This window comes from Schistocerca cancellata, chromosome 1 (genome assembly GCF_023864275.1).
Source record: "Schistocerca cancellata isolate TAMUIC-IGC-003103 chromosome 1, iqSchCanc2.1, whole genome shotgun sequence".
Lineage (NCBI taxonomy): Eukaryota > Metazoa > Arthropoda > Insecta > Orthoptera > Acrididae > Schistocerca > Schistocerca cancellata.
In genome coordinates this window covers 631,944,981-631,964,698 of record NC_064626.1, presented here as the reverse complement: position 1 = coordinate 631,964,698, position 19,718 = coordinate 631,944,981, and the positions used below count along the sequence as shown (strand labels likewise).

Genomic DNA, 19,718 nt, shown 5'->3' with positions numbered 1-19,718 from the left:
GTGTGCAAACCTGAAAGTTGGAGTTGGAGGTTTGAGCGAAACCTCTCAAATCTGTGGGTTCAAGCCACATCTGCGCAGACAAGTTGGAGCATGTGGACAGGAGATCGCCGCAAATCTGGCGCGAAACAGCTGTTTGCTCAGTCTAGTGTTTGTATTTGTGCGCACAGGGCATTAAAATGACTGATACTCGTCAGTGTTCTCGAGAGTTTGTAAGTGAATTCCTTGAAATATATAGAAACCACCCATGTTTGTGGAAGATTAAAAGTAAAAAATATAGTGACCGAGACAAAAAGACAGCACCATTCAATGCTCTAATTGAAAAATTGCGGGCAGTTGACCCCTCGGCAAACAGAGAAATGGTAATAAAAAAAAAAAAAAATTCGTTTCCAACTGGCGAAATTATTTGCAGATGAATGTCGTAACTTATAATTATCTGTTAAAGCTTGTAACCCCTCATATTATGAGAAAAAAAATACTTGTATGAGAAGGGCAATTTCTCCTCATATACGGCTGGCGTAACATTAAGATTCCTAGCAACAGGAAGGAGCTACAAGGATTTGGAATTTTCAACTGCAATATCGAAACGCGTTGAGTAAAATAATACCCAACACATGTGAAGCTATTTACGCTGTCCTGAAGGATGAGTGCATGAAGGCAAGTCATTTAAATTAAGTCTCTCAGCGAACTGTTTACATATACAAAGTTAAGACATCTAGAAGATCTGGTGTAAGAGTAGATCAAGTATACCAGCCAACGTTATGGTATTTTGATGTGCTTGGCTTTCGTAGTGATCAAGAAACGCCAAGACCAAGCAGGACTACAATTGAAGATGAAATTGGAGTCTCAATGTGCCAGGAAACGGAACACGAGGCAATGTAAAACAAAACAGGTTCGCCCTGCAACTCTCACAGTAAATATACGTGAGAAAACTGCTTTCGCTTTAGCAGCCACTTTCTACACCATTTTGACCGCCTTCTCTGTTTCCTGCGGTTGGTCTGAATGTTTTTGCAACACAAGTTGCGAACACATACCACAACAGAACTTCCTCCGTTTCTATATTTCAAAATAACTGAATTAAGTTTTTGACGTTTACGGGGAGCGTAGTCGCTTGCCACTGATATTTCTTTTCTACACCGACAGATGGCGGGCGAGTAGTAGATTGGGGTTTGTGTCGTGTGAACACACCACATTTGCAGCGATCTTTTGCATGTACAGACATCTGCGCCAATGTCTGCGCAGACAGATCGTTGCGTGTGGACCGGGCTTTAGATCCATAAAAGTATTCAGACTATGAAGAAAGGAAATATGCTTGAAGAATACAGTGTTTTAATAGAGAGGGTTAAGAGTAATATAATATACAAGACATTTTCAAAATTGTTAACAGAAAGTCTGCAAGGACAGCATCATTTTAATTTCAGTTTGATCAAGTACCATACATTGTCATGATGTCCATGATTCTTCACCCCCCCCACCCCTCTCTCTCTCTCTTTTTCTCATTCTCTCTATTCCCAATAGAAGAGAGATATTACGATTTTAGGTTTAAGTACACACACACACGCCACAGAGAGGGGGGAGGGGAGAGAGAGAGAGAGAGAGAGAGAGAGAGAGAGAGAGAGAGAGAGAGAGAGAGAGGGGGGGGGGGGATTCCTGTCAGCACAGAACTTCCAGGCTGCAACGTCTCTGCATATATGTGTTATACCTGGAACATTGGTACTAACATAAGTAATCAGAAAATATTATTGTTATTAAACTAATACTTATTGTAATCAAAATATCAATAAGTATTTTTATTATTGCAGATATGTACACTACTGGGTAAGACTTTCAATACATAAGTAAAAATGAAGTATTAATGTTAATTCCAGTATGCATTGCATATTATAATGTAAAATCTGCACTGGCTTATTTCAACAGGCAAAGAAGGCAACTTTCGGAAATATAACAAGACACTTGTAACAGATTATGGAATTGGTTATGACTATGGAAGCATTATGCACTACAGCAAAAAAGCATTTTCAAAAAATGGAGAACCTACAATAGTACCATTAGTAAGTATACCAAATTAACATTCATGTAATACTTTGCACATATTCATCATATTTTATTTAATTTAAATGTCACACACACTGGTATCTGAATAACTACAAAAGTGGAAACATTAATTTGCTAAAAACGTAGTCTGATTTAGCATAAAATGAAACAAAGCCATCTGAAACATATTTCTAAGGCCATAAGTGGCCCCTATTCCATATTCTTTGTGACTGCATCTACATCTATACTACACAAACCATCCCTCTTTCCTGTTCCATTTGCAAATGCTATGTGGCAAGTACAACATATGATAAACATCCATATCAGCTCTAATTTCACTAGTTTGTCTCACCACTTTTATTTTTTGAGACGTGCACTGTAAGAAAAAAGATGTACCATGAAGAAATTATCCAAATGGGAAAGGAATGAATGATGTGATGTACAAATGATTACAGTTTCAGAAAAATGGGGTGATTTATTCAAGAGAAAGAGCTTCAGAAATTGAGCACATCAATAACAAGTTGGCCTACTTCTGGCCCCAATGCAAGCAGGTATTCAGCTTGACATTGATTGTTGGAGTTGTTGGATAACCTTGTGATGGATATGGTGCCAAATACTGTCCAATTGACCTGTTAGATTGCCAAAATCCCAAGCTGATTTGGGGATCCTGCCAATAACATTCGAAACATTCTCAACTATGAAGAGGTCTGGCTACTGTACTGGACAATCAGGGCTTGGTGAACTTGAAGATAAGCAGCAGAAACACGTGCCATGTGTGGGCAGGCATTATCTTGCTGAAATGTAAGCCCAAGAAACAAAACAAGGCTTAGAATAATGTCAACTTACCAGTGTGCAGTAAAATGCCATGGATAACAACCAAAGGGGTCCTGCTATGAAATGAAATGACAGCCCAAACTATAACTCCTGGTTGTTAGTCTTATGGCAGGCAATAGTCAGATTGGTGTCCCACTGCTGTCTTGAGCATCTCCAGGCACATCTGTTCTGGTCATTGAGGCCCAATTTGAATTTGGACTCATCACTGAAGACTGTTCTACTCCAGCAAATGAGATTCCAGGCCAAATACAAGTCTGGAGATGCCCCAGCTAGTGGTGGGTTACCAACCTGACTGTCGCCCACCATATGACCCAGCAACCTGGAGTAATGGTCGAGGGTCCATTTCATTTTACAGAAGAGACCCTTTGGTTGCCATCTGCAGCACCTTAACAGCACAATGATATGCCAATGGGTGCCCTGTTTTGTCGCTGTAGATGACAAGCTATTCTGGGCTTACATCAAGATGGCGCCGATAGAGAAAGTCAAGATGGCGCCGATAGAGAAAGTACGTGTAGGTTCAGCTCCCAGTTATGAAGATAAAAGGAATAGTAATTGTAAATTGTGAATCAGAAAAGTTCGTAAAGGAATTCAGTGTAGAACCTGCAAGTACTGGTTTCACGAAAATTGCTGCAAGATCAACTTAAAACTCCTAACTGATGACTATTTGTGGACCTGTGAGCCGTGCATAGCAGCCGCGTGTAAATTTTCAAACATTATCAAAAATATGGACGAAACAATCAGAATGCTACAAATCGATATTGAAGTGCTAGAAGTGAAATACGCTGTCCTCCAAGACCGATATACAGCTCTACAAAACAGTAGTGCTTCGACAGTGTGTGTAGATCAGTGTTATGTACGTCGTGAAAATGTAACCGTCGACGACGCCTCATTTATATACAAGAAAGGAAACCCACAAGTGAATAAAGAAGCCTCAACAGTGGACAAAGTTCAGTGCTTGATAAACAGTGATAATTCAAATAACAAAAACAGTGCATCTAAAATTGTAGTAGACGGCAACACGTGTACACAAAACACGCGTGGTTGCGTAAGAAAAAGTTCCGATCGCGTACGTAAACAAACACAACGGAAAAATAACGTAAAAATATTTGGAGACAGTCATGCTCGCAATATTTCGACATGCATGTCGAACTCTGCTCAAGATGGTTCGTGTATATCAGCAATTGTTAAACCAGGTGCAAAATTCGTGAATGTGGTAGAAGACATACACACAGAATGTGCTAAATTCACGGAAAAAGACTGTGTTGCGATAATCGCAGGAGCAAATGATGTTTGTTGCAACGAGGCCAGCACTTTCATTAAAAAGCTACTCGTATTTCTGCAGTTATTACAGCATACAAACATAATACTAACAACTGTGCCCACGAGATATGACCTGGCAGACTGGTCTTGTGTGAACAGAGAAATTCGCGTAACGAATAGTAAACTGAAACACTTTTGCACTAAGTTTACGAATGTGACACTACTGGATACAGACAGGTATGAGAGACACTGCTTCACAAAGCATGGACTACATCTAAATCAGTTTGGCAAAAATAAACTAGCAGCAGACATTGGAAAAGCTTTTCATGAAATAATAGGCCTAAACAATAACGATCATGAAAGCAGACCAGTCATAGCCCTAACTAACGAGGGAAACTAGTGAGCTGGGCCAACTCTAGCAGGATTTGGTCCAGTAACAAAAATCTGCAACAAGTAATTAATACACAAACGAAAGTTCACTCAAACAGCAATATAATTAAAGACAAACAAAAGTTAACAGTGTTTCATCAGAACATAAGAGGCCTATACTGCAAGCTGGATCAGTTCACAGCAAATATAGAAGACACAAAAGGTATAAACAGTGCCCACATTCTGTGTCTAACAGAACACCACATCACTGCTGGTATTGAAGTGGTCCCTATTCCCAACTATGTTTTGGCAACGTCTTATTGCAGGAACTATATGGACAAAGGAGGAGTAGCTGTATATGTAAAAAACAATGTCTTGTTCACGGCAATAGATGTACAAAGATTCTCCTTTGAGCTACATTTTGAAGTACGTGCTATAGAGGTGCCAGACACTGTCTCCAGATTAACAGTTGTGGCAGTTTACAGGGCACCATCTGGAAATTTTAAAGTGTTTGTTAAACAATTAGATACTCTTTTGTTGTACTTATGTAGAAAAAATAGGGGCTTGGTAGTTGTTGGGGATTTTAACATAGATTTCTTGGTTAATTCTCCCTGCAGGGTGCAGTTTGAAAATCTCATGTGCACGTACAACCTTGTTCCCATGGTTAGCTCGCCCACCAGAACCACAACCTCTTCCAGTACTCTCACTGATAACGGTTTTGTTGATCAGAGTAAAGTCAACCATATTAATATTGAAATGGTTATAAATGGTCTGTCTGACCATGACGGGCAACAAGTTACTTTCAACAGCTTGGGAATTCCTCTGAGTGACACCTCACTTAGATGGAAAACAGTAAGGAAATAAGTGAGGAAGCTATTCAAACGTTCAGATCATGTCTTCAGCATACTGACTGGACACCTGTTTATCTAGCAGAAACTGCTAATTCAAAATACAATTTATTCACAAATGAGATAGCAGGTATCTTTGAAAGTGTATTTCCAAAAAAGTCATACAGGGTCCAACCTGCTAGGTCTGAAAAAAACCATGGCTCACTAAGGGCATCATAGCTTCCTGTCAGAGAAAAAGACAACTCTACATAGCATCAAAGACTTCTAACAACCCTGCTCAGCTAAAACATTATAAACTCTACTCTAAAATTCTTGCCAAAGTAATTAAAAACTCTAAAAGTATCTGTATAGCATCTGAAATTACTAATTCTGAAAATAAAATTAAAACAATCTGGAATGTGATAAAGAGAGAAACAGGGACTGTAAACTACACCAAAGACAAAAATATTGTTTTAACTGTTGACAACTCAGAGATAACTAATAGTGAGGAAATTGCTGAAATCTTTAACCAACATTTTTTAACTGTCCCAACACAGATAGGTTGCCATGGTTCTGTAGATAAAGCTGCCTGTATAATGAAAAATAATTTTCCAGAACCTTTCAGTCAAATAAGTGTGCTTCCAATTACTGCCAATGAAATCAAAAAAATCATACAGTCTTTGAAAAATAAACATTCTGCTGGTATCGACGATATTTCAAGCAAGCTGTTGAAGGCTTGCTGTAGTGAAGTGACCGAAGTTTTGTCTCACATCTGCAACACATCCATGCAACAAGGAGTGTTTCCCCTGTACAAAGCAGGGAATGCTACAAATGTGTCAAACTATCGCCCTATCTCTCTATTAACAACATTTTCAAAAGTCCTAGAAAAAGCTCTGTACAACAGGATTGTGGCACACCTTGGTGACCTGAACATCATTAACAGTCAGCAGTTTGGTTTTCAAAAGGGCGTTTCAATAGATAACGCGATTTTCTCATTCACAAATGATGTTCTACAGTCTATAAACAGCAAGAGGCTGCCAATTGGTGTCTTATGCGACCTATCAAAGGCGTTCGACTGTGTAGATCACCAGATACTCTTCAAGAAGGCCTGTCATTATGGAATTACAGGACCTGTAGGGAACTGGTTAACATCGTACCTCGAAAATAGGAAGCAGAAGATTATTCTAGATGTTTCAGATAGTGTATCACAATATATAATGGACTCTGAGTGGGGAATTGTGCAGCATGGAGTGCCACAGGGATCAGTGCTTGGGCCCTTGCTGTTCCTCATATATGTTAATGACCTGCCTTTATCCATCAATAAGAAGTGTAAATTTACAATGTTCGCTGATGATACGATCATTGTGGTGGATAATGTGTCAACTACTGACTTAGAATCCGAGGTCAATGATATCCTTAAAGAAGTTCTGGGTTGGTTTAGTATTAACTCCCTTTCAATAAACCTGAAAAAAACCAATTTTATCCAGTTCCAGACAACCCACAAAAACCCAAAAGAAATAGTTATCACACAGAATGATCAGATGATAAAGCAAGTGTACTAATCAAAATTCCTAGGCGTATACGTAGACAGTAGGCTGAATTGGGATCATCACATTCTACAAACACTAAAACGGCTGATGTCGGCAACATTTGCTTTACGAATTTTGTCACGCTTCAATGACATTACCATCTCAAAGTCAGCTTACTTTGGCTATTTTCATTCAGTCTTGTGTTATGGCATCATTTTCAGGGGCAATACACCTGCCGCAAAGAAAATCCTCACAGCACAAAAAAGAGCAATAAGAATCATTTGTGGTGTACCCCCACGAACCTCATGTCGAAATCTTTTTAAATGACTTGAAATACTGACAGCAACATCTCAGTACATATATTCACTGATGTGCTTCATAATAAATAACCCCACTCTGTATGAAACGAATTGCATACATCATGAACATAACACCAGAAGAAAAGAGGATTTCCACTGTGAGTTAAAGAACTTGACACTTATTCAGAAAGGGGTAAAGTATGCTGGAACGAAAATTTTCAACTCCCTACCCAACAGCATCAAAAGTATAAGGAGTAGTACATCAGTATTTAAACATAGCTTAAAAAATTATTTACTTGAGACCTCACTTTATTCACTAGAGGAATTCTTTCAGAGAAATAAGTGAAACCCAGATTGGAAAGATGTTTTTAAATTTTTTGACACTGTTCACTGTTAAACTAATGTAATAATGCCCTAATGTAAAAATTCCTGTTTTTCTCATTTCCATTTTTGGGTCGCTTTTAAACCCAAAGTGGGGAGTTTTGATTACTGTTCAAGGTTAAAATAGATGCAGTAATGCCCTAAATATGAAACTGCTATCTTCACATTTATGTTGACTAGTTTTTAAGCTAATAAGTATGACTTTTGTGCACTGTTATTAATACTATAACAATGTCTTTATTCTATGTATTTTATTATATACATTGACACGTTCCACATCTGAGTGACTTGCTCACATGTACAGATCTATGGAACAAGTATATAAATAAATAAATAAATTTAAGCAAGATGATGCCCACCTTCAAATGGCAAGAGTTTCAACTGCTTGTCTTCATGCTTGTCAAATCCTACTTCCGTCACCAAGGTCACCGGATCTCTCCCCAACTGAAACATTTGGAACATTATGGGCAGGGCCCTCCAACCAGCTTAGGATTCTGATGATATAAAGTGCCAATAGTACAAAATTATATATCTCTCAGGAGGACATTCAATAATTCTCTCAATCAATGCCATGCCAAATAATGGCTTGTATAAGGACCAGAGATGGACTAATAGATTATTGACTTACTCAGTTTGTGAAACTCTTTCTCTTGAATAAATTGCCCAATTGTTATTTGTCTGTACATGTACATCACATCTATCAATTTCCATCACATTTGGATAATCCCTCCTTAGTGTGTCCTTTTTTTTATTTACTCAAATCAAACAATGGAGATTCCAGGTAGGTATGTCAACAATGTACAAAGAGACAGATTGCTACTTACCACAAAAAAGACCTATTCAGTTTCAGACAGGCATAATTAAAAGAGACTTCCATAAAGCTTTAAGGCCAAGGCCTTCACCAGCAAAAGAGAAACACACACCACTCATACACACAAGCAAGCACACCTCATGCAGACTTGACCGCAAACTCCAGCATCTCAGGCCAGAATGCACTATCACATAGGATGCAAGCAGCAATCTGGAAGGTGTGGGGAAGGGAAAGGAATAGTAATGTATGGGCGGGGAGAGAGACGAATGCTGTCTGGTAGAATGAGCAGGGACTAGAATACCAACAAGCACATCATTAGGAAGTTGTGAGGCAGGGAGGAAGGAGTGGAAAAGGAGAGCAGTGGAGAAAGACTGTGGGTGCATTGACAGAGGGCTGCAAATAAACAGGGCGGGAGATGAGAATGAGGAAAGAGAGTGTGGGAACTGTCAGGTAGAGGGTGTAGGGACAGTATTTTACCATTGTCGAGGCTAGGACAATTACAGAAGCAGAGAATGCATTGTAAGGATAACTTCCATGTGTGCAGTTCAGAAAAACAGATGGTGGAGGGAAGGGTCCAGATAGCCCGGGTAGGGAAGCAGCCATTGAAATCGAGTGTGTTATTGTTCAGCTGCATGTTGTGCCACAGGGTAGTCTACTTTGCTCTTTGTCACAATTTGGCAGTGGCCATTCATCCTGGTAGGCAGCTGGTTGGTAGTCATATCAATATATAAATAACTGTGCAATGATTGCAGCAGGGCTGGTAAATGACGTGGTTGGTTTCACAAGCAGCCTAGCCCCTGAGGGGGTGGGATAAACCTGTGGCAGGACTGGAACAAGAAGTGCTGCATAGGTGGCTCGGGCAGGTTTTCCAACTGGGTCTTCCAGAGGGATATGATCCTTGTGGCAAGGGGTTGGGGTTGGGAGTGGCATAGGGATGGACTAGGATGGTGTGGAAGTTGGGTGGGTGACAGAACACCACTTTAGGAGGGAAGTGTCTGAGCTAGAATGTTCCTCATTTCAGGACATGATGATGGATAATCAAAACCCTGTAGAAGGATGTGAAGCAAATGTTCCATTTGTAATCTTACCCTCCCACACATCACTATTAGAATTCTCTGTCTTTGCACAAATTTTGAAATTTTTGGGAGGTGTAAGATATACAAATGAATAACTTTTTACATATCTTTATTATGTCATTGTTGTTGTTGATGGCTCAAAGTCTCGTTGTGTCTAGGAGTACATTCTTGCTGCTGAAAATTTGGATTTAACGTTGTGGGTTCTTGTTGCACTAAATAACAGATGAAGATTGCCTGTTGCAACAAATATCTTTTTATTTTATCCCATTCTTCCAAATCACACCAACTTTATAATTTCAAAATTAAAAAAACCAATAATTTCATCGTTGGTGACAAACTTCTAAAATGTCTACGTCCATCTGAGGCATGTCAACTACTACTTACATCCTTTGGTACTCATCATTTTCCAAAGACTTTACAAAGAAAAAGATTTTACAAACTTTCTCAACAGGGGAAGAATCATTACTAAATTATATCACTATTTCATAAATAAATCCAGAAATAAATTGAATAATTAGCATTATTTTGCACAATTAATAATATGAATTTTAAGTATGCCAGAAATTTTGTGATTTCTGTTATTCTTAAAAGAACAGTAATTTTCACTGTTAGTACATATCTATTGTAACACATTAATTTCTTTTTTGTACACTTAAGCCTGAAATATAATACATCATATACAAAGTCATATTAATTCCTTTCGTGAAACAGCTGAGATAATTTTAACCTATGCAACAATTGATAGTATACATGGCATCAGTTATTTCTATATAAGAAAAGGTAATGTTAGAGGATGATGATTCATTATACAGCCCAGGGTGGTGCAGGGTGATGAAGCAGACAATCCTTTGTGGCTGGTTCTTGGCGGTGGTGGGAGTATTGGGGGTGTGGGGAGAAATGGCACGAGAGATATGTTTGCTGACTAGGTCTGGGAGATAGTGCCTGTCTGTGTAGGCCTTGATGAGACCCTCAGCATACTGAGTAAGGCAATTCTTGTAACTGCACATACATCATGGATGGGCGGCTATGCTGTATGTGAGGGATTTTTTGATGAAAAAAGGATGACAGCTGCTGAAATGCAGAAAAGGGATGACAGCTGTTGAAATGCAGGTGCTCTTAGTGGTTGTTGGGTTTAATGTGGACAGAGGTGCGGGTAGAGTCATCAGAGAGGAGGAGTCAATGTCGAGGCAGTTGGCACACTGGGTTGAGGAGGACTACCTGAAGCAGATGGCAGAGCAAGTGTTGAGGTCGTGAAGAAATGAAGGTAGGTTGTCTTGGTCCCAAGTGCAGATCATGAAGATATCACCTGTGAACCTGAATCAGACTAGAGTTTTGGCATTTTAGGAGGCTCAAAGGTCTTCTCTTCATGACCCATAAACAGACTGGCATAGGAGGGTGCCATGTGAGTGCCCATGGCTGTCCTGTGGATTTGTTTGTATACCTTCCCTTCAGAGGAAAAGTATTTGTGAATTAGGATAAAGTTAGTAAGGTGTATTGGGAACAGGTAGTGGGTTTGGAATCTGAAGGACATCAGGAAAGGTGGTGTTCAACAACAGTAAGACCATGGGCATGAGGGATGTTGATGTATAGGGTAGTGGAGTCAACAGTGTCAAATAGGGATTCAGAGGAGATAAAGGGGAGGGGATGGTGAAGAGTTGGTGTAGAAAGTGGTTGGTGTATTTGATGTGGGAGGCTAGATTACGGGCAGTTGGTTGGAGATGTTGGTCAATAATGGCTGAAATTCTTTCAGTCGGAGCACAGTAACCAGCCACAATGGAGCATCCAAGACTGTTGGGTTTGTGGATTTTGGGGAGTGTGTAGAAGGTGGGTGTGCACGGTGTCATAGGGATGAGGGAAGAAATGGATTTAGGGGAGAGGTTCTGGGAAGAGCCTATGGCTTTAAGCAGGGATTGGAGGTTGTGTTGAACTTCTGGGATGGGATCACTCTGACAGAGTTTATACCTAGAGGAGTCAGATAATTGGTGGAGGCCTTCTGCCAAGTAGTCACTGCGATTCATAATAACAGTGGTGGAACCTTTGTCTGCAGGTAGGATGATTAGGTCGGGATTTGTTTTGAGGCTGTGTAGAGCTCTTCTTTCTTCTATTGAAAGGTTGGTGTTCTGTGGAAGGGACCTGGAGTAGGATGGTGAGGCTAAGATGAAGTTAAGGAATTTGTGGAAGGTGACCAGTGGGTGGTTAGGTGGGAGGGAGGAAAGATCATGATTGAATGGTGGTATGAACTGGAAGAGATGGTTCAATGTTTGAATTAGGGTGGTTTTTCGTTGGAGGGATTGACAGCAAAGAAGTGCTTACATTGTAGGGATCAGAAGGGGAGTGGGTCTTTCACAAGCCCAGCATGATTAAATTTGGGCATAAGGGTAAAGGTGGAGCCTTTGGATACACTGAAACTTTACAGTAACATTCTGGCTGTGGATTTGGTGGAGAGTTGGTTGGGAGTTTTGGGGCATGTGGCAAGTTGGAAAGGTCAACTAGGCAGGGTTTAGCTACTACAAGAGGTCGACGAGGAGGAACACTGTGGGTGCAATAGAAGATTAGTGGTGCCCTTAGGCGGCAGTAGGATGTCAGCAGGTTGGATAACTTATGGAGGTACTGTCTGAAATGCCCCTCCAGTTGCTGGAGAGCAAGGTATTAGATTTCAGAGAAGTGCGTTTGGAGTGGGGATTGCACAGTAGTAGTATTTTGCAGAGAAAGCAGAGAATGTTCTGGGATGCCTCAGCCATGGAGATGTGTTTTTTTCAGTACCTGGTTTGTGAGGGCCAGGGATTGGCAGAATCTGAAAAGGTGTAGGTCATTGTGAAAGGAAAGTAGGGATCCAGAGGAAGGAATCTATGGCATTCCATGGTTTAGGCATCATTTGAAAAACAGGGTGTGGGACTAGGTTTTAGCCAGGGAAAGCAATACTTTCCTGAACTGATGCAGAAAGATGGAGCTGGGGTTCATTGTGGCAAGATGGTGAACAGAATCAGGAATCATGCAAAAATGTGCAAAATAGATGTTTATGGTTGGGAGAGGAGCTGGATAAGGAAAAAGTCACGTAAAAATGCATAAAATATCCATAGAGACACACAGAAACATGTGCAGATACACAAAAGTATGCACAGATATGTAAAAATATGCACAAATATGTAAACATAAGCAAAAATACGCGAAACTGCGTACAAATTTGCACAAATATGTTAAAAACATAGAAGAAAAGGTACAATGAGGGATAGGAGTGTGTGTGTGTGTGTGTGTGTGTGTGTGTGTGTGTGTGTGTGTGTGTACATGAGTATGTGTGTTTTGCAATAAGCGAAGAGAGAGAGGGTGGGGCGACTGCTTAGGTCCAGGAGGGAAAGTTCATGTGGCATGGACAGGTGTGGAAAATAAAATGATAAAACACATCAGGATGAGGAAGGAAGTGGGATCAATAGGAATAAATATAATTATAACTATTGGAGGAAAGAATCTGGAGGGTCAGATGATGCATCTACAATCTGCACAGTCATGAAGTCTGTCTTGTGTGTGGACAATCGTTGATACAATGTGACTTGGAAGTAGATGCGGTTTGGTAGGCAGTGAATAAACACAGGAAAGTAGGGAAAGAACAGACACTGAGAAGAGTAATGCTCCACCAGACAGCATTTATCTTTCTCCCCATCCTTACACTAGTATCCCTCTCCCTTCCCGCCCTCTCCAGATTGCTGCTTGCATCCCACATGATAGTTCTGGCTCGAGATGCTGAAGTAGGTGGTCATGTGCACATGAGCTGTGCGTGATTGTATGTATGAATGGTGTGTGTTTCTCTTTTGCTGATGAAGGCTGTGCCTGAAAGCTTTATGTAAGTATTTTAATTGTGCCTGTCTGCAACTGAATGTATGTGTTTTCATTTATTTATTTTTGTCTTAGAGTGTATGTGGGAGGAAGCACTGTTTCCTGACTCTGCTTTCAATGTATACTCTCACAATTTCAATAGTACACTGTTGTGGAAATTCCTGAATGGAATAATATGCAAAATAAAGGAGAGGCAACAACTCCCCTATAGCTGACTGATGTGTGGGACATAGAAATATGCATTAGAAAACTATTTATACTAGCTTTTGAGTTCTTGCTCTAGTAGCCGGCCGCGGTGGCCGTGCGGTTCTGGCGCTGCAGTCCGGAACCGCGGGACTGCTACGTTCGCAGGTTCGAATCTTGCCTCGGGCATGAGTGTGTGTGATGTCCTTAGGTTAGTTAGGTTTAAGTAGTTCTAAGTTCTAGAGGACTTATGACCTAAGATGTTGAGTCCCATAGTGCTCAGAGCCATTTGAACCATTTTTCTCTAGTAGAAGTATATACATTCACACATACAACCACACAGACACCCAAACATACACACCCATGGCTACAGCAAGACTGACTGTTGATTATCGCTTGTGTCAGTGTCACGGGAGGGCATAAAATTGTAACTGGATCCTTCTATCAACCGCTAGACTCACCTCTTGGTGTAACTGAAAACCTTAGAGAGAACCTCAGTTCCCTAGTGCGTAAGTTCCCCAGTCGTACTGTAATCATCGGTCGATACTTTGGAACTCAGAGGTATTGCCCCAGTTTAATTCTTGTACCACTAAAAAGACAAGTGAAGTAGATATTAGTGTCACTGGCATTGAGAATCAGGGGAAATCATTGAAACTGAAAAAAAATCTCCAGGGTCCAGAGGAACTGGTGTCAGATTCCACACTTTTAACTATCATGTATTGTAGATTCCTCAAGCAAAAAACAGCAACAAGTAGTTGGAAGAAAGCACAGATCACACCTGTGTGCAAAAAGGATTGCACAAGTGATCCACAAACCTACCATGCAATATCCTAGACCTCAGAACATCGTACAATCTTAGAACCTATTCTGAGCTCAAACATTATGTGATATCTTGAACAGAATGACCTCCTCCATTCCAACATGGATTCTGAAAATGTAGATCATGTGGAACAGAAGCTCACACTTTTCTTACATTACATACTGAAAGCTTTTGATCAAGACAGTGAGGTACATGCAGTTCTTGTCAATTTCTGAAAAGCATTTGAATCAATACTATATCTGCATTTAGTAGTAGAAGTACAATTGTATGGAGAATCAAGCTATTTTTCTGACTGGATTGAGGATTTTCTGGTAAGGAGTACATAGCAAGTTATCCCAGATGGGAAACACCAACAGTGTAGAAGTAACTCCACCTGTTCCCCGGTGAAGTGTGTTGGAATCCTAGCTGTTCATGCTTTGTGTTAATGACCATGTGGGCAATTTTAATAATAAACTCAGATATTTGCACAAATTATGGAGTTTCTATAATGAAAGAAGCTGCATAAATATTCAGCCAGATCTTGATAACATTTCAAAGTGGTGCAGACAATGACAACATACTTTAAATGTTCAGAGATGTAAAACTGTGCACTTCACAAACTGAAAAAAATTTGGTATCTTATGACTGTGTTATCAGTCTGTCCAGTTAGAATCAGCCAACTCATGCAAATACCTGAGTGTAACAACATGTAAATATATGAAATGAAATGATTGCACAGACATGCAACTTTACCTGATGGATATTTTGTTGAGTAGTATTTTCTCTAAGCAACATTCCATACAAGCAATCCAACTGTAGCTTTACCTTATGTGATCACACATTAGGTAACTGGACTGTGCACTGCTCTGTTTAAAGTGAATCAATCAGTAATGTCATAAGGCCAAGCTGCACATGTCTGCTTTTATCCCAGCAGCTAACTCATTACAAATAATAATATGTAGCTATGGTCCTGCAGTCAAACAGTCTATGCATTGGCTAGAATTGTGAATTAACAAAACAAACAGAAATACTAAATAAAAGACAAATCAAGAATTAATAAAAAGGGTTCTATTCTAACATCAATAACTGATGTAGATGACATCAGAGAATTCTGTTGAATAATGTTTATGCAAGAAACTAATTTTGTAAAAGTGAAAAGTGGTCCTATGCTAACCCTTTATAACACAGACAGGAAGGTATCCTTGTAAAATGCAATAAAATTGCATTCCGTGTGTTATGAGAATGGTAGCAAAATCCCAAAGCTAGTCATCCAAGATGCATGAAAACTAAGTCCATTTCATGATCACAATACATGTAATTTTCAAAAGGTCAAAACAGTTGAGAGTTCAGAATGATGATTTGCATATTAATATGCTAGAGATAATGTGGAGGACCTCATATGCTGTTTATTCTCAATAACATAATGCAAGTGGAAATCTTCAAATTCTGCTATGGAACACATTCAGACCTTGCAAAAGTTAGAGTGCCTTCAAAAGCTAAAGTATTGTAGCAGCCATACACTGCCCAGAGTAGTCTATCACCTACCTGACCAAGTTGTACATGTTACCACAGGTGGGAATGCCTTCTTCAAGAACTTGCCATAAGTATCCAGAATCACTTCTCAGAATGCACCTCTCAAAAAGCATGTCTCTTCACTTGATGCCAGTAGTTTTCTGCCACTGCCTACTTCTTCATTGGCAGAAAGCCATCCGCATTAAAAATATGTCATTCTATGTTCTACAGATATGATTTTGATTCAACTTGACCACTTTCTGCATTAAACTAAATTATTAAAGCAATATTTAAATAAAATAAATGTTATAAACTTTCTATCACACATAGAAAGAAGCATCTCTTGGCGCTCTTTTCAGCAGCAGTGTCTGCTAACACATATTATTGACCACTTCTTAAATTACCATTGTTTTACGATACTGATTATAATCCTGTCTAAATATAGTTATCAGTAAAACTAGTAACATATTCCTTAAATAACTACAATAGTATGACAAGATATGAGATAAGCACTTGCTCGATGAAAAAAGAGACTAAAAATTTAAGAAATCAGTAAATAAAATAGATACAGATAGGTGGCTTTCAGGAAAGATAGCTTAAAATTGCGTAATGTTGCAGACCCAGTTGTGGATAAAGCATGTGATAGACTTCAATTAATTGGTAGAATGCAGGAGAAATGCAATCTGTCTACAAAGGAAACTGCTCACAAATTACTAGTGTGATCCATCCTGGACTATTGCGCAGGTGTATGGAAGCTGTATCAAATAGAACTAACAGGGGATATTGAATGCATATAAATGATGGCAGCATGAATGGTCACAGGTTTGTCTGACCCATGGGAGAGTGTCATAGAGATGATGAAGAAACTGAAGTGGCAGACACTTGAATACAGACATAAAGTTTTCCAAGAAAGCCTACTTACCATGTTTCAACAACAAACTTTAAATTTGACTGTAGAAATATACTACAACCTGTATGTATTGCTCCCATACGCCGTATGTGAATGGAACAAGTTAAAATAATAATAACTGGTACAACAGAATGCAACTGCTGCCTTTTACTTCACAGTGCTTTACAGACTATAAACTAGGTGTAGATAATAGATAGAAATAGCTGTTACCTGTGCAGATGGAGGTGGGGGGGGGGGGGGGGTTGGAGGATAGGATGCATGAGGAAGGAGGGGGTAGTGGGACAGTGTGAGGCAGGTCTTTCCATGACTCAGTGGCTGTTACAAGGCAAAAGGAGCTTAGAGGGTACTGCATATGAGATATAGGGAGAGGCAGAAAGAGAGGAGGTACTGATGGGAGGAAAGGAGAGGAAGGTGATGATTACGGAACTGGGAAAGAAGAAAAAAGGGAGATGAGTGGAAAAGGGGGGAGAGAGGGGAAGGATGGTGAAAAGGAGAGAGAGAGAGAGAGAGAGAGAGAGAGAGAGAGAGAGGAGGGAGTCCCTCATGGGTGAGAAGGCAGTACATGATCTGAATGGGGGAGGAGTGATGTGGACAGGAGAGGGAAGGAAAAGGCCAGCTGAGGCAGTGGGAAACAGGTTAGTGGATGCTTATGCCAGGGCAACTGCAGGAGTGCAGGATATGGCAGAGAGACATTTTCCATCTGTGTAGTTCAGAGGAATTAGTGCTGGAAAGGATGATCCAAATGACTGTCATGATGAACCAGCTATTGAAGTGATTTGTCTCGTGGCGCACAGCATGTTTGGCTACTGGATGGCCGGCTGGTGTGACCGTGCAGTTCTAGGCACTTCAGTCTGGAACCGCGTGACCGCTACGGTCGCAGGTTCGAATCCTGCCTCGGGCATGGATGTGTGTGATGTCCTTAGGTTAGTTAGGTTTACGTAGTTCTATGTTCTAGGGGACTGATGACCACAGAAGTTAAGTCCCATAGTGCTCAGAGCCATTTGAACCTTTTTTTTATTTTATTTTTTGCTACTGGATGGTCAAGTTTGTAGTCTGCCACAATTTTTGGTGGCCATTAATGTGAGCAGAAAGTTGGTTACTGGTCATGCCCACTTAGAATGCTGTACAGTAATTGCAGCATACCTGATACATAATGTGGCAGCTTTCACATATGGCCCTACCTTTTATAGGGTATGAAATATCTGTGATTAGACTGTAGTAGGAGGTGGTGTGTAGGTGTGTGGCACAGGTCTTGCACCTGGATTAATCACAAGGGAATGACCCATGGGATGCTGGATTAGGAGCAAGATCAAAATTGGGGTGGACAAGGATATACTCATAGCTATTGGTGATGTGATTTTGGATAGGATATCCCTCATCTCAGGGCAGGACTAGTGGTAATCAAAGCTTAGGTGAATGATGTAGCTGAGCTTGTCAAAACCGTATGTGTGTGTGTGTGTGTGTGTGTGTGTGTGTGTGTGTGTGTGTGTGTGTGTGTGTTTGGTGTTTATAGACACTCAACGGTGAGATTAAATTATAAAAATGGGATCATACATGCTAGGACAATGGGAAAGAATAACAGATACTATACAGAATATTAAAACACAAGTAAAATCACATAGGAGCTAAAAGGAAGGCACAGAAAAATATTATTGACTGACCACTTACATAAAATATGGGCAAGCCAGTCACCCTGTGAATATGTTAAAACTACTGCCCTAAAATATTGATAAAAGCATTGGACAGTTCACAAAACTTTAAAATTCTACACAGATTCATTTGATCAGTACCTCAAATAAACTGCAGATCCATTGGCAAATAAGCCACAGCCCGCTGGTTGGAAAATAAAATGCAGTCCAATAAAATGTGGTGCACAGTGGTCTGTACGCCACAAGCTTCACACATTAGAGGGTCCTCTTGCTGGCGCAAGAAACCATGAATCATAGGGCTGTGGCCTGTGCGAAGATGAGTGAGGAGGACCTTGTCCCATTGACATAGCTGGAAGGATGTACACCACGGCCAAGTTGTGGGCTTTACTACATGGAGCTTATTGTTGGTCACATCCAGCCATCCATCCTCCCAGTGAAATCATAGCATGCAGGAGGATGGTATGCTGAAATACCTGAGGATAAATACATGCCTCCTTGGCTGCTAGATCTGCCCTTTCATTCCCCATGTGCCCTGGTACCCAGCAGAAAGAACCTCAATTCCCAGTCATTGTAGTTGGAGGAGGGCATCCTGGATAGTCTGGACTACTTTATCTGCTGGGCAGAAACATTTCAGCAAGAGAAGAGCACTCAGAGAATTGGAACAGACAAGAAATTTAGTACTGGAACAACGCCTCATCTGCTTCAGTGCCCAAAAGATCACATATAATTCTGCATCAAAGATGGCAAAGGCTTGAGGCAATTAGACCTTGAGGACACAAACCAGGAAAACAACAGAGCAACCAACAGAGTCCCTCTGGTTCAACCCATCTGTAAAAACAGCTGTATAGTTGTGGTGATGAGATAAAATGTCAGAAAATATCACATTAAAAACAGAAGCAGGAGTGCAATTTCTTCTGTACCACATCAAATCTAAAATCACTCTGGGCCACTCCAGTAACCGGGCGGCAGATGGTTAAAACCCTGGCTTTGGGATTGTACTTGGTCAACATTGAGTGACTCCATCACATGCTGCATGTGATCCCAACTGACACTGTGGCTCATGGATGGTTGGGGAAAAGGTGTTCCAGAGTATGGTGTGCGAGTGAAGTCGTAGCTGTGAGGAACTTAAAAGCCTGATACACCATGAGGATCTGCGCTGGATGGAGAGTGGTAGTTCCCTGGCCTCAGCACAGAGGCTGGGTATGGGACTGGTCTATAAGCGCACATAGCCATCTGAGTCCCCTCATGGTAGACAGCATCAGTGATCTTCAAATAAAAAGGCCTCAGAAATCCATAGACCATCACCCCTAGTCCAGCGATGAATGCACAGAAACTCTATAAAGCTCATTGAGTTGAGAAGCTAACTAACTAATGCATTACCCCATCCTCATCTCGTGTGTCCTTCTCTACCCCTCCC

General features: G+C 40.5%; 1 protein-coding gene across 1 annotated transcript in view; it reads left to right on the top strand.

Annotated features, from left to right (window-relative positions):
• The window catches only part of LOC126162029 (zinc metalloproteinase nas-14), a 99,168-nt gene that overhangs the window by 64,671 nt on the left and 14,779 nt on the right, over positions 1 to 19,718 (top strand). The window contains exon 5 of the mRNA XM_049918257.1: positions 1,915 to 2,048. Within this exon, the coding sequence (XP_049774214.1) occupies positions 1,915 to 2,048 (134 nt within the window). The remainder of the gene's footprint in view (positions 1 to 1,914; positions 2,049 to 19,718) is intronic.